General features: G+C 33.6%; 1 protein-coding gene across 3 annotated transcripts; it reads left to right on the top strand.

Annotated features, from left to right (window-relative positions):
• The first annotated feature begins 187 nt into the window (after positions 1 to 187).
• LOC132563250 (probable phospholipid-transporting ATPase IA) lies at positions 188 to 15,748 on the top strand. Of its 3 annotated transcripts, XM_060228007.1 has the most exons (7): positions 188 to 231; positions 878 to 979; positions 1,588 to 1,667; positions 4,129 to 4,149; positions 7,091 to 7,117; positions 9,802 to 9,845; positions 10,437 to 15,748. In XM_060228007.1, the coding sequence occupies exons 1-7, from the start codon at positions 200 to 202 to the stop codon at positions 10,488 to 10,490; spliced, it is 360 nt and encodes a 119-aa protein (XP_060083990.1). In that variant the 5' UTR covers positions 188 to 199; the 3' UTR covers positions 10,491 to 15,748. The 3 variants fall into 3 exon arrangements, with proteins under 3 accessions (XP_060083990.1, XP_060083999.1, XP_060084007.1); XM_060228016.1 differs by lacking the exon at positions 7,091 to 7,117; XM_060228024.1 differs by lacking the exons at positions 4,129 to 4,149; positions 7,091 to 7,117.
• The last annotated feature ends 335 nt before the right edge of the window (positions 15,749 to 16,083 follow it).

Consider the following 16,083-nt stretch of genomic DNA (forward strand, 5'->3'; position numbering starts at 1 on the left):
CAGAAATGATCAGTATATCATAAATCACTCCAGACAGGCTTTGTTTAATATATTGTCCAGAAGTACATTTGATCAATCAATAGATTCATCTCTGTTTCAAATTTACAATAATTGACATCATTGACATATTTTCTACATTTAGGACTCCCATGTATTTGGCTGTTCAATATTCTGGATGGGCTTAGTTCTTATTCCTCTGATGTCACTCATCCGTGACGTCGCTTGGAAAGCGTAAGTAAAGGTTTACAATAAAACATATAAAAGTACACAATACAACATGTAAAAGTACACAATACAACATGTAAAAGTACACAATACACAGAATAATGCATAGGAGGATTTATAAGTATGAAATGGCAAGTCTGTCCATGACAATCCTTCCATTTGGTGTATTCAATAAGTACCGTAACAGTTGCACTCAAACTTTTAGATAAAAGTGGACAAAAAGAGATTAATTGATATCGATATCAAACTTGACTTTATAACCAAACCCAGAGACTCCTGAGGAGCGAAAAGACTTGACTTTATAACCAAACCCTGAGGCTCCTGAGGAGCGAAAAAGACTTGACTTTATAACCAAACCCTGAGGCTCCTGAGGAGCGAAAAAGACTTGACTTTATAACCAAACCCTGAGGCTCCTGAGGAGCGAAAAGACTTGACTTTATAACCAAACCCTGAGGCTCCTGAGGAGCGAAAAGACTTGACTTTATAACCAAACCCAGAGACTCCTGAGGAGGGAAAAGACTTGACTTTATAACCAAACCCTGAGGAGTGAAAAGATATTGTTATTTTAACTGTACAGGTATCAGCTATCTTAATATGCATGATGTTTGAGTGTATTAAGTTGTTCATTGATCAAGTGTTCACAATTTTCTAGGATAAAACGGACCATGTGTAAAACATTAAAAGAAGAGGTCCAGGAAAAAGAGAAATTACACGAGGACCCCACACCTGTTGTTTTAAAGTTAACAAAGAAAAGGTAAGTCTGAAGATTTGAAAATGATAAAATGGGAAGTCGGCAGATTTGAAGATGATGAAAAAGTAGGTCTGAAAATCATAAATATTATAATAAAGGTAAAGTTTCCTATATCAAATAGTTATAAAATCTGGAACATAGAAAAAAGTTTTTGTAAAATCTGTTCTCTCAAACAGGTGAATTTTAGACATTTCCTTATCACGGACCTAATAACTGTTAGTAGATGTAGATATAAATATATAAGAGTAATTTTTTTCATTGGAATTCTAAACATTAGTACTTTATACATGTTATTCGAGCAGATGATTGAGTAGTGATGGCTCAGAACATTTATGTCTTTCATTTTAATGATTAATAAATAGAAAGCAGATTATTTGAGAAAAAGACTTCAGTTAGCTATAATCATACAAAATGTTATCAAAGGTATATATCTTTTTTAGTTGATGTTTTCAAATACTGTATTTATCTTAATAAATGCCCCAGGGCCGGGGGGGGGCATTTATTAGAAAGGGGGCGTTAATTAGGATAAATACGGTATGCAGGGATTTTTGTAGTAACTGTATTGTTTAACAGCTTAAAAAAGCAACCTGCTATGTTGCATGTTCTTACAGATTGACAGAGACAGCGCGCCTGCTCCGAAATGTCTTCACACGATCATCAGGCAGAATGCCTACAGCTGTGGACCAACCCCGTAAGTCTTTCTTCCTCAGAATTCTGTAATATATTCTCACCAGAGATTTTAATGTGTCATTTTGTGTGAAAAGTATTATCTTTACTATAGCTTATGAACTCGGCCAGTGTAAAGCATACAGTGTAAATATGTGTACTGATATTTTCTGTTGTGTCCTGTATCGTTCAGTTATCGCTTTCCTTTGTTTATCGTTGAACTGTGTACTATATATACAAAAAATATACATACCTTCAGGGATAGGATAATTAATTCAGTGATTGCTTGATTCATGTTAATAAAAATAAGATATAGTGATCTATGTTACATAAATACCTTTCAATATATTAGATTAGAAGCTACAAATAAAGCAAAGGCATAGAATTTAGTGAAACTTCTGTCTCAGTAAAGTCATGATTCCAAATATATCTTGTCCTTCAATATTATCCTCATTTTTCGTACCATGTACAATTGTCTGTCTGAACTGTTGTCTTGTTCTTCGCCAAAAATGCCACCAAAATACTCATATACAATGGGAGAACAACATTGGGATTAACAGGGACTTGATACACACTGCTGTGACAAACACTACTGTAAATTTTTCTGTGAGAGTTAAATGTTGCAGTATCCTTATCTACCTTTAAGTGATGATAGTAGGAGCAGACACAAATGTCTGATGTATTGGTTTTGGGAGATTACATTTCAGATTTAGGGGTTTAGCAGCGCATACATTAGATATGCTGTATATAACAATATAGCTTTCTGCTTGTTTTTTTAACATGCTGATCATATCAAATTCCAATGTAATCATCATAGGTATTGAATTAATTTAATCTAACTAATATGTAAAGATATATTCTATTTGGAACTCTGGTAAATACTAGCTGCCATATACTGCTCGATTAGAGAGAACTTCTCTCTAGCTTGATCAGTTGAGCTTCAGACTAATAACCCAGATGTCCTGAGTTTGAATCCCAGCGAAAGCATTGAAATAAATAATGACCTCTGTTACATTGGCGCCAATGTCGGGACGCAGGAATATTTGCCCCATAAGCATTGCTTTATCCCCCGGAAAACTTGAGAATGAGTTCTTTCCAGGAGAGGTGGAGGGGCTATGTAACCCTTGTAAATGATAGCATCAGTATACTACTCAGCTAGAGAGAACTTCTCTTCAGCTTGATCAGTTGAGCATCAGACTAGTAAACCAGAGGTCCCGAGTTTGAATCCTAGTGGAGGCATTGAAATAGATAATGATCTCTGTTACAAACTTATATGCTAATAGGAAAGTGTATTGTAAATTCTAACTGAAGATATATTTTCTAAGGTAATATGAAAGGAGATAAGTATGGACAGTGGTGGTAAATATACACAGTAATGTGTTATAATTCCAAGTTACTTGTGTATAGATCATTGGCTTATGCCTAAATTTGTATGTTACATAGGAAATGTTAAAACTCAAGTGTAATGAATGCTTTTTTTTTGGGGGGGGGAGGGGATATATGATACAGATATATGTACTATAATTGATATCATTTTGGTAGGGCTATGATAATCTCCTTTGTGGATTAAGAATTTCTCTGTTGTTGTGTTGTGTTTTATGTTTCTTCCACTACTGTTTATTTCCAGATGTTAACTGTCACTTTTCTTTCCTCTTTCTGTGTTGCTCTCTAACCCTATGTATGTATGTGGAATATAACAGAACTTGTTCATCTAAGGGAGCAGGGCTTGGATGAAAACAATACAAGTTGTGCTTGATGAATTTAACTTCAGTGTTATTAAAAAAACATTTAATACGAACATGAACATTTTTTATTAAATTTGAGGAGAAATACAATTTCTATGCAGCAGTCTGTGGTATCGTATCAGGATCTGTCTTCCAGCACATACACTATATGTTCCTTGTGTGCCACAGAGAACAACATTCTGAAAAAATGTCTGTGTTTTTTTATATGAAGATTGAAAATAAATTTTCCAAATGTTTTGTGATATGGCTATTTATTGTGTATATTAAGAAAGCAGAAATTTGCATTGGATTATAAAACCTACCTTGACACAGATAGATACCTTTTTATTTGGTTTCAATTCTAGTCTTTTTTTTTTTTTTTCATATTTCAAGATTTGATTATTTTGATTTTTATTTGAAATCTTATGTCATTAAGCACAACTGTTTTCTTGTAAAATCACACTTTATTTACAACTATTTTCAACACTTTATTATTTTGTCACCATGGAAACAGAATGTAATCCACCCCTTCCTTGGTGTGTACTGGTTAGATGATTGTTTAAACAAATAAAAAACATCGATGTATGATTGACATCATCACAGCGACTGCATTTCATTTTTTATTTTTTTGTAGCATTACTCAATAAACTTTAAAATTACATGGTTTCCAAGCATTTAGATAAGTTTCCATGGTGACGGTTTTTCCTTTTTTCTTTATTTTTCTAATTTTTCTTTTAACTTCATCCTTTGGTTTTGCGACAGCTCCCTCACCCACGCCATCACGTAAGTCATTCCCATAATCCTCTGCTGCTCTTGCCACGCTTTAAAGCTGACACATTTGTTGATCTGACATATATGTAACCAGGTTGTCTTGACTCAGATAACTTCTTGGTATGTAAATTATATGTAAATTACCTGTAATGATGTGTAAGTATGATATCAGCATGTGGTATTTCAAGTGTCCTAGTGGATGGTTCAGGTTTGTTCAGTGATAGCTAACCACAAATATAATGAACTGTTTTTACTGTTTAAAAGCTTGATTAAGACAAAATCTTCCATGACCTTGTGAAATTACTTCAATATATGTGGCCTTTGGAAACCTATTTCTCTATTTAGTAAAATTTCCTGATAAAGAAATATTGCTTTAATATAAGTAAAAATTAGTGATAATACGAACTAGTTTGCTGGTTATGTTAAATTCTACAGGCAGTAATCTGTATCAAGTTGGACCAGAATTTTTTTTGTAAGACAAGCATTGATCATGTAATGACAGAGTCAGTAGATTAACTATTCATAGTAATAACAACAAACAAATCATCACTGATATACAGGGTCCCTACACCCCTATATTACTAGTCTCCTTCTTCAACCAGCTGCTACCATAAATATAATACATGTTACGTTTCAAAGTTAACAACTGACAAAGGGAGATATTTCTCCATTGTGAAATATGTATTGTATTACCACAGTGGTATTCATTTAAAAAAGAATTAAACTTGTTTATTTTTTTAGTTTTGAGAAATAAATCCTGATTTTGTTTCCAGCAATCAATACGACCGCTGTTAGTATAGTATCAGTACAGGTCTAGGAAGTATCCTGCTACACAGGTAGATCCTACATACTTATGTTATGTGGTATGGTAAACTAACTGAGGCTGCCACCATTGTACATGTATCAGCTTTTAACATCTTAAAAAAAGAAATTGAATTAAGGAATTTTTTACATCAATTTTACAAAATTTTTAATAGAAATTGGCTTGATGTTTGTGTGTAGTTGATTAAGAGTTTTTATTTCCGAACATAAACACCAGCAGAATTGATATGTAAATATTAAGATATGCATGAGGCATAGTTATATTACAGATTTTTCAATTCACAATCAAAATTGACTCTTTGTCAATTTAAATTTGATATGTAAAAATGATAAAAATTCTACTTGAAAGACCATTTCATGTTGATAGCTTGATTTTAAAAGTTTTTATATGAATAGCATTCATTTGAGTGTCATATCAGATAATCGCAAAATTTAAATAAAAGCAATATAATACTGATATGAGTGTAAGATTCTGTTTATCGCATAACTGAAACAGGGTTTATTTTTAAAAACTGACAAAAAAAACTTGTCAATTTCCCAAGATGACCAAATAATTTCAACTCAGAAAATATGATTTACAATCATGTGATATGACTTAGAAACTTTTGTTATTGTGGTATGTACCAATACAATATCTATAACACATGGTCGAACAAGTTAATAAAGTTGTAAAACTGTTTACTGACAAGAATTCAATAAATATTTATGAAGAAGGTGGCAGGAAGTTTGTGAATAATTTCCTAAAGGCATATTACCATAACATACTTTGGTAGTTTTATGTAATGCTAAAGTTCTGGTAAATTAGAAAAATTACCGAAATTGCTTTGTTCTATACCTATTGGAAAAGTATTAAACAGACAATACAACTCTCTGTCAGTCTTCATGATCATATAGGATCACAAATGATCTTATGTTAAATAGAGCCCCTTTACATAATTCATTTTATGATTTGATACGGAAAATTTGTGTATAATTATGTCTGTATAAAGGTTTGAAAATTTAAAGATGAGCTACTCTATCTCCAGCAGGATCTTAGCAATTTGTAATGGTCTCCAACGAAAGCTTTTGTTTAGAATTTCCTTGGTTGGTTACAGGTTTTTTGTCTCAGTGGTCTCCCTATCACCACGCATTGCCTCACAATCAGGCATCAGTGTACTAGCAAAATTTTCCATGTTTAGCAAGCCTACCCATTGTTATCACTAGCTGTGCACTAGAATTTCAAATAGATACTGTTACATTGTCCTGTAATAAACTAACCTGTTGAGTTTGGCGGTTATGTGTTTGGCCTGTGGGTTTACCACAGGATAAAAAAAGAATACAAACAGAATGTGCCGCACCATAATTTTATCACTGTGTGAAGATGTTGTAGAATTTAACACAACATTTGGAAAATTAAGTCCCATCATTATTTTTTAACTAGTTGTTCAAAGCTTGAAATGGTTTTTTTCACTGGTAACAGTTCAAGTTTGATTTTCTCCTGATTTCCTGTTGGTACAGTTGTTTGCACTTAAAGGTGAGTAAATACACCGAATCTCAACATGTACTTGAAATTTTTCACCTTAAACAGTAACACAAGAAGAAAGGTAGTCAACTCCGGAATTTGTGTTTTGTATCTAATACATGTAACAATGTGGCTTTTTCTTTCAAATTTAGATAGAATTTTAATTTCATGTATTACACAATTTTTTTACACTTTAAAATCTGCATTAGATTTATGGCCACACGTCAACCAAGGTTTGAATTTATTACAGGACATTGCAATAGCATTTGTACAGTAATCGATTTCGTATAAGTGGATTCCTTTCATGGCATGGATTTATCGCCTAATAAAACCAGGATTTGTTTTGGTCACTGACACCAACAGTTCAGTGATTAAGTAATTGACCTGTATATAAATCCTTACACATGTCTGTGGTACAATAGTATCTATGGATTTACCCGAATTAATTATCTCGCACACTGACAAATTTACGTTCAAGTATGTACTGAGGTATTGATACATGAAATTGATCAGTACCAATATATTTAAGTTTGATATACATTGTATTTTACGTATAAAAGGATAATTTTTTTTTGAGATATTTTAGAAATATCTGTCTAAAATAAAGTTTTAAACTTTTTTTGTTTGAAGGTCAGAAACGCTTAAGCTCGAAATGTGGTAAATTTAACAGTTCACTACATTCTGTATGGTCCGAAATCTTCAGCATGGTGATTTAGACTTTAAAAAATTCTGTCTTTTTTCTGTATGTACTTTTTCTACTTTGATTAATTGATATAGATGATTCTCAATTAATTTCACACTGTCATTTTCAAGTTTTAAAAAGTTAAATAATTTAATTAATTTCCTTGTATTGGGCAATCAGCTCTGATAAGTGCCGATCTATTGGGCATTCGGTGAGACTCTTGTCCTTATCAGGGCAGTCACTTCTTTCCATTTTCTACCTGCCTGGCAATCAGTTGTGGCCAATTAAGGAGCAAATTCTTTAAGTTAAAGAGGAATCTTAACACTTTGGATCAATTCTTAAAAAAAGAAATTAAAAGATAAAGTGAGTTGAGCCTGATTAAAGTATCACAGTGCTCTCAGAGTCATCCATTGTTTGTCAAATTTAGTCAAATGAGAAATACCAATTAAAAATCATCATTATTATACCTTCTGTGTTGTTGATCATCTGGCTCCTGTTAGTTATTAAAATGTGTAACTCGTTATTCTACTCCGAGGGCCAAGCTGTATACTGTGGTACTTCCGACTTTCTATATGTAAGATATGAATACAAGCTATGGGACTGATTGTTATTTAACCTGAGGTCAGTCATTGGCTGGTCACAACTCTGTATCCCGATAACACAGCATTGTTACTTTCTATAGCTGTACAAATAGGTATCCACATCTACTGACCTTACGTCAATCAGTGGTTGATCACTCAAATTTCCATAAGAGTACCCAGCTGTACTAGTCTGTACTAGCATCTGCATGTTTTTTTTTTATATGATGACATTAAATGATGTCAGAAGTTCTGACTGGTAATGGATTTTTTTTATACATTTATAGCCCACCATTGTTAGATTGTTGGCTGTACAAGTCGCCTTTTATCAGTTGTCTCTCTATCTGTAAACAATCCTTTTTTTCAATATTTTGAGGAATATTCCTCATATCTCATATTGTCACTTTAAACTTGAATTATGAGTCCCAACAGTGAAACAAAATGGCTGACAGGTGGCCATCTTAGATTTTGAGAGCTAAAGTTTGTTATCACAGATGTACCCATTCAATTTTGAATCAGATTGAGAAAAAAATGGCCAAGAAATAGCCATCTTGGATTGTTGAAGTTTGTTGTGGCTAGTTCTTGAGAAGTACTGAGATGATAATTCTCAAATAGATAGTTCTCCTTAGTCTTTAATTGTGTTAGTTCATTTTTAAGAGTGAACAGTGTTGACAGTTGAAGTTTGTTATTGCTTTTTCCTGAGAAGTACTAGAAGAACTTTTCTGTAACTGGACATGTTGGTGTTCAAATATAAAACTAATTCAGGAAAGAAAATGGCTGATAAGTGACCATTTTTTTTATTTTGACATTTGATTTTGGTTATCAACTATTTCTAAAGGTACTGGAAAAACATTTTTCAAACTTGATATATATGTTTCCATCTGTTTTACATTATGCATGTTCAGTTTTATGACTGATCAGAAAAAATGGCTGACAAAGTCATCAATGATTTGGCAAATGAAGGATGTTACTGCTGTTTGTTGAGAAGTATTGGAAGGATATTTCTCAAACTTGTCCCCACTTCCAGTCTGTAGTCTGTGCAGGATCAATTGTCATCGAAATTGGAGACTATATGGAGTAGAATTTTAAAATTGTTGTCAAAATGTTGCAATGGTTCCAATTGTTGAACTCAAGTTTGTTAGAGGGATGGAAAAGAAGAGAAAACGAGAAATCACATCCTTCCGAAAATTTAAAAAAAAAAAACAAAGCAAAAAAAAAAAACAATTAATGATCTTACAATGGTGGGTGCCAAGATCCTTTTGGAATCTTTTGTTTATTTTTGTTGCAATATTTTTTATTCCAAAATCAGAATAGTGCAACATGCGCAGGGTTTGGAATCTTTTTATTGGTTTTTGCAAGCTGGTGATGGTACATAAAACTTCTGAAAGGAGCCTATTACACAGACTGAATGATGATTACATGTATTTATAACATATATATTGGAAGGTTACTGGTGGGCGTCTCCTGTCATGATGATAATGTGAAATATAATGTTTGCTTTGTTCCTTGCAAGTTAAAGGTCTGTCACAATGATATATGCTGTTTTCTCAGTTAAACTAGCATGACTCATTTGCTTACATGTACATAAGGTTGTTATGTTGAAAATAAATCTTCTAAAACAAAAACTCAGATATCAAACCATGAGCTATGAGGCAGTCTGTTTGCATGAGAAAGAGACATAGTTATACTTCTGTAGGTGAATGCATAGAGGTTAACATGCATCCCATATTAACCCTCACAATTAAAGGGACACAACTCTTAATCATGGTTAAGACAATGTGATAACATGTTTTCACTTCAAGCATTTTTTTCTCACTCGCATTATTCATTTAATTTTGGTTTAACAGTATCATCACATTATGTTAAAATCAAACATAAAATTAATTTCATTTTGATTTATAAGATACAACACACATATATTTCTGTTTAGCCGTTTATTTTTCATTCAAGTAATTTTGCTTGCTTTAGTTCATGGATTTTTAGACTATTTAGCAAACTCATGAGATAGATTGAAAATGTAGTTATAGTTTGATTATTTCATGGTATGTTTATTTAACACTGAACTGTTATATCTTCTTCAGATGGCTATGCCTTCTCACAGGAAGAACATGGTGTCCTTACTCAGGTTTGTACAGGGTGTATTGACTTACCATTCCAAAGTAACATAACCATTCCATTATCAAATCTACAGTCTTCAAAGGTCAAAAAGTGACACATCAGGAGGCATTTTTACAGCCTTAAGGAAACTTTTAGCTTTGAATTTTTTTTCTCTGGAACTCATATGCAACATTATGTCTCCTTTTGGCCATTTCCCTTCACAACATAATCTTTACCCTCGCTCAGATTAAAGTGTCATTGTTATACAAAGTCTGCAGGGTCCTCTTCTGTATTAAGATTAATGCATATCCGATGTCTTAAGTAAAGTGTGAATTACAAAAAAAAACGTATATCTTTAAATAACAAAGATAAAATCAAACATTTATTCTGAAATTGTTATAATTATGCATGGAACAAATAAATATGATGGCTGAAACAGCATTAGTTTCAGAAAACAAGACATTACCCAGAGGTCCAGCAATATGCTCATTCTGATGTACCACAAATATCATTCAAAACCATACAGGAACTGTAAGATCGAGTCAAAATTTTGTTATGAACTTTTGAAAGAATTTAGAATGAAGGAAATTGCATTTATGAAACTGTTTGCACTTTTCAGGCGGAACTCATCCGAGTTTATGACAGCAATAAAGAGAAGCCCGAGGGACTTTAATATGACTATCAGTATTACTCCCTGTTGTATCCCTGCTACTGTGATGTGTCCATGTAGCTAGTGTCAGCTATCATCAGGATTCCATCAACTTATCAGACTGGTCAGCCATCACTCTGTCAGAACCGATCAACTTTCACACTCAGGACTGGTCAGCCATCACACTGTCAGGACTGGTCAGCCATCACTCTGTAAGGACTGGTCAACCATCACACTGTCAGGACTGGTCAGCCATCACACTGTCAGGACTGGTCAACCATCACACTGTCAGGACTGGTCAGCCATCACACTGTCAGGACTGGTCAGCCATCAAACTGTCAGGACTGGTCAGCCATCACACTGCCAGGACTGGTCAGCCATCACACTGCCAGGACGGGTCAGCCATCACACTGTCAGAACGGATCAGCCATCACATTGACAGGACTAGTCAGTCATCACACTGTCAGAACTGGTCAGCCATCACACTGACAGGACTGGTCAGCCATCACACTGTCAGAACGGATCAGCCATCACACTGACAGGACTGGTCAGCCATCACACTGTCAGTACGGGTCAGCCATCACACTGTCAGGACTGGTCAGCCATCACACTGACAGGAGTGGTCAGCCATCACACTGTCAGGACTGGTCAGCCATCACACTGTCAGGACTGGTCAGCCATCAAACTGTCAGGACTGGTCAGCCATCACACTGTCAGAACTGGTCAGCCATCACACTGACAGGACTGGTCAGCCATCACAATGTCAGGACTGGTCAGCCATCACACTGTCAGGACTGGTCAACCATCACACTGTCAGGACTGGTCAGCCATCACACTGTCAGGACTGGTCAGCCATCACACTGTCAGTACGGGTCAGCCATCACACTGTCAGAACGGATCAGCCATCACACTGACAGGACTAGTCAGTCATCACACTGTCAGAACTGGTCAGCCATCACACTGACAGGACTGGTCAGCCATCACACTGTCAGGACTGGTCAGCCATCACACTGTCAGTACGGGTCAGCCATCACACTGTCAGGACTGGTCAGCTATCATACTGTCAGTACGGGTCAGCCATCACACTGTCAGGACTGGTCAGCCATCTCACTGTCAGGACTGGTCAACCATTGCATTATTAAAGCCAATAAGCCATTTAAGCCATTTTGATCAACAGACTGTCAAAAGTTTTGGACTAGCTGATTAGCATACACTTATCATCATCTGACTCTACAATCATGATTGACTATCGGACAGTTGGAATCATTTGACCTTTAGATCATACAGTTGTAATTACCTAATCATAACAGTGAGTGTTACCTGAACAAGCATACATACAGTTGGATAACCTGACCTACTTACAAGCAAGACCAGTGAACATCATACAGATTATAATTTTAACACCATACAATTAACCTTACCACCATACAGATAGGATACCTTGACCTACACACAGGCCAGATAAGTGATAACCATACAGATTTTTTAACACCATACATCTGACCATCATACAAATTATTTAGCAGACCAGTACGCAGTGTATTTTACAGCGAGTGTAAAACAGACTTCCCACCAGTTTAAATCAGTTTATTTATGAATGAGAGCGGAGAGTATATATATCTAAATATCACCTTATTGTCATGGCTTTATGGTGAAGGAATGACTGACGAGAATTGTGTTTGTGGCCAAGTAGTTTTACATAATTCTGATGTCTCATTGTAATCTTAAAGATGAAAAGATTTTTTTTACCATTATATCCATACTTCAGTAACACATTAAACCAGAATATGCTGAACTGCACACTTTTGTCTATTTATCTCTGTGGGACACAATCAAATATATAATTATCAGTTTTAACCTGGTTTTTACTGAGTCAATCAACAATGCTGTGTTACTTATAGAGGATAAATTCAGGTATACCACTGACCGATAATGTCCTGGAAATTCTACTGACAAAGCTGTGTTTGACTGCCCACATCTTATACAGAATCATCATTCAACTTCAGTCTATTAGCATAATATTTGAAAATGAAATGGTCCCATTGTTATAAGCAAAAAATGATTTAATTCATTGAGTCTATGTATGATAGATGAACATTTATTATTCTGTTTATCTTTGTCCTAATATTTGTTATCATTCAAGAAGGGTTGATGTTTAGAGATCATAATGTAGTGGAGTTCACATGGAAGTAATAACTGGAGATGTTCATATTTTATGTGAAGAAATATTTTATTGAAATTGATCTCTTAACTGTTCATAACTTATATATTACAAACAGCACTATCATGCAAATATTCATTTTGCAAATTTTGGTTGTAAAAAGTTTAATAGAAATGAGTATTGATGAAGGTGAAATACCTGAGGCTGTAAATGATTTTTCTGCCAAGCACTGTATTGTTTTGTTTTTAAACAATTACAGACACATCTAGGAAAGAAACAGATGAATCATCAACACCATTGATAATATCATTATAGAAAAATATTCATTTATCCAAGCTAAAATAAAACTGTCAACAGAACCCTTTTTTTAAAGATTTTTTGCTAAATTTTTGTCAATTAGATTTTACAGAATGATATTAATAACTGGCTCATTTTCACCAGAGAATGATCAAAAGTGAAGATTGGTATCTAGTGAGTGAATGACAGAAAGGCATATATTGTGGATTGCCTCCCTTTAATCTTGAGTCGAAATGTATGCTTGGAATCAATCATTCAAGATGATATTTTTTTTGTCTTGTAAAAGTAAATCTGTATGTAACTCTTATACTCCAGCTTCTCCACAAGTTTCAGTTTCGGGTATGAATTTGTCAAGCGGGTGGATGTTTCAGATGCTACCATTTATATAAGAAAATGTATTACCAGGTAGTGTTTTTTGTTCAGAATGATATTGTTTGAAAAATATATTAATATATATATATGTACAGATGTATACAAATCATTTCGTTCTTGTCTCAATTTTCCCTTTTATCTAATCATACGTATTTTTGATGTTTAAGTGATGCTGGGATTTAATAGTTTATTGTAAATATTTCTTAAACTGTCACTCAAGTCCTTATTAGATAATAAATTCTAGTTTAATGTTAGCACAGGGTCAATCATACCATTCAGTCATATTAACAGAAGATTTATGATAGTTTTACATTCATCTTTCTTTGATGTATCATTTTATCTTTAAAGTTGGCAAGTGTGCAGCCATATTACAATACAATAGAAGCTATTTTACAGATGTCTAGGATCTTGCAGGAATTTCTCTTTGATACAAGTTTATCTAACAAGCTTTTAGAATTTTTTTTGTTTTATTAAGCCTTTGCCAAGCTGAAATGAAACATTTTTCGTAAGTAATACCAAAATTAATTTAAGATTAATTTTTTAATTGCTGGATGAATTGTTCAGGCAAATGTTGTAGAAAACATTTTGATGTCTGAAGTCATTTAACACCACATCTGCTATATCTGTATGATATATACATTGTTATGTCATAATACAATCTGTGACTGTGTGACGTCATTTGATTATCTAGAACTGATGCCATAATCGGCTGTTTTTTGTTTTACCACCTGCTATATATTGCCAACAATCTCATTCCACACATCATTTTTTTATTATATAAATTCAGCCCCAAAATTGATTTTAACATCAGCCTTATTAACATTTTGATAACAAAACAATTTTTCCAGTAAAACTGATATGTGCTGACAGCTTGTATGCATAGTATTTTAAGAATGGCTGTTGTCATGAATATCATAAGAAACCTTGTAGCAGTTTTCTTCGAAAGTCAGGTATGATATGAAAAAATAAAAATTATCTAAAATATTTCGTAACTGAAGTTTCTATCTGTGATAGTTTTGTGCCTGTGCTTGAAGTTCCCATCTTTCTCGTTTTCTGCTTTCTAGTCATATTGTTATGTGCCATGTCTGTCTTTGTTGACACTGCAGCCAATCAAAAATTGTATCTCAAGTTGATCAGAATTAACAAATCCATCTAAGTGTAGTTATAATTATGATATTTGGTAATTCTAATTCCATTAGTTTACTACAGATTTAAATCATAACACGTTGATTTTGTAAAACCTTATTTATGGTGGTTTTTTCAATGAAGATAAACATGGGTCTTTTTCTCTTTTTATTCTGTGGGGAAGGGGTGGGTTAAATTGAAAATTTGAGAATTTATTTGAAACAAAAAACAGGTTTGGTGAAAGAGTTTGACTGATTGGGTTTCTGTTGTAATATAATATATAAATTGGTTTAGATATTGACCTTGCTCTGCTGTATTATCCTGTATAGTGAGAGTATCCTGTAGAAGTATTGTAAATTCATTAACACAATAAGTTCAACCATGGTGACACCATGTCTCCTCGTCACTAGGTTTCTGTTTGATGGAGGGAAATTTCATATGATCTTGTTAATTACAGTCAGTCATGTCTTCTTTTTAAGCAGTATATTCACAAAACCTGCCTAAGTATCATAAACAAAACCACACAAAAAGGCAGATATTTAATACATAGTCATTTCATAAATTCAGACTATTTTTCATAAACTTTCGTGCACAAAAATTGCTTTATAAATCAAATAATACATGTAATTAAATCTTTGTAGAGTTATTGGTATAGCATATTTTCACTTATCAATTTTAAATTCAACTTAATGTTTTTTTAATTTATTGAAATTTATAATTCATATTGGTCATACAAATATAGAAACTGTAATAAGAGTATTGTTATTGGTTAGCTGTATCATGTGACCTGTATTATAGGTTATCTGCCTGTATTTTCAGGCTACCCATACAGATATGGGTATGGGTAATAATGATGAAATTATTGGTAAAGTTGTTTACCTGTATTATGGATAATTGTATTAATTGTGGGTTTCCAGTGTTATTTGGATAACCTGTATAATTGGTTACCTGTGTCATAGATTACCTGTGTTAGTAGGGTTGTCTGTATTATGGTGTGCCTGTGTTATTTTATCTGTAATATGGATAAATTGTGTTGTTGTTTACCTGTATACTATGTAACATGTAAACAATAGTTTCTTTTGTATATTTCAGGAGACATAAGGTATAAATGTTTTGTATTTCTCTTTAGTAATTGCTTTAATCGCAGTTATTTTTTTTTTTTTTTTTTGTAATTTTGTTCTTGGTTTCCAAGTTACACCACAGAGTCTGTGTTTATACATGGAGTTTTCTGTCAAGTCCCCTGATCTAAAACTGTTAGTTTTTGTAAACTGACATGTTTGTGTTGATGCATTTACATAGAAATCGGAAATAAATCTCTCTTTTTTTTCAATTTGAATTTGTCTTAATACTTTTTCTACAGCAAATTCTTGGAGCAATGTCAAAATAGATCAATCACTTTGGAGACAGTGAATCGAACCATGGATAGCTCTTTGAGTTCTGGGGTTAAGTAGATGTAGCCTCTTTAGGCTGACAAAATTAAGATTTGTCTTCAGTGATGGATTTTCTTCTTGCAACAAACTGGTCTCTTTGCCACCAATTCTGCCCATCTGACATTCTGACAGGGCAGGAGCACAAAGTTTTACAATGTCCAACAAATACCTCTGCACTTACCATCTGATAAAGGTTACTCTTTTTTTCCCCAATTATAACCAGCGTTTATGA

The sequence above is a fragment of the Ylistrum balloti genome, unplaced genomic scaffold (assembly GCF_031769215.1).
Source record: "Ylistrum balloti isolate Yb309-2 unplaced genomic scaffold, AGI_CSIRO_Ybal_v1 Utg369674, whole genome shotgun sequence".
Classification (NCBI taxonomy): domain Eukaryota; kingdom Metazoa; phylum Mollusca; class Bivalvia; order Pectinida; family Pectinidae; genus Ylistrum; species Ylistrum balloti.

What these genes read in the sequence shown, in the direction of transcription:
- LOC132563250 (XM_060228007.1), top strand. Translation starts at nt 200, where the DNA reads ATGTCACTCATCCGTGACGTCGCTTGGAAAGC. An exon ending in TTAAAGTTAACAAAGAAAAG is followed by an intron (nt 980 to 1,587) that starts GTAAGTCTGAAG and finishes ATGTTCTTACAG; the next exon opens with ATTGACAGAGACAGCGCGCC. An exon ending in TCCCTCACCCACGCCATCAC is followed by an intron (nt 4,150 to 7,090) that starts GTAAGTCATTCC and finishes TTTTGTTTGAAG; the next exon opens with GTCAGAAACGCTTAAGCTCG.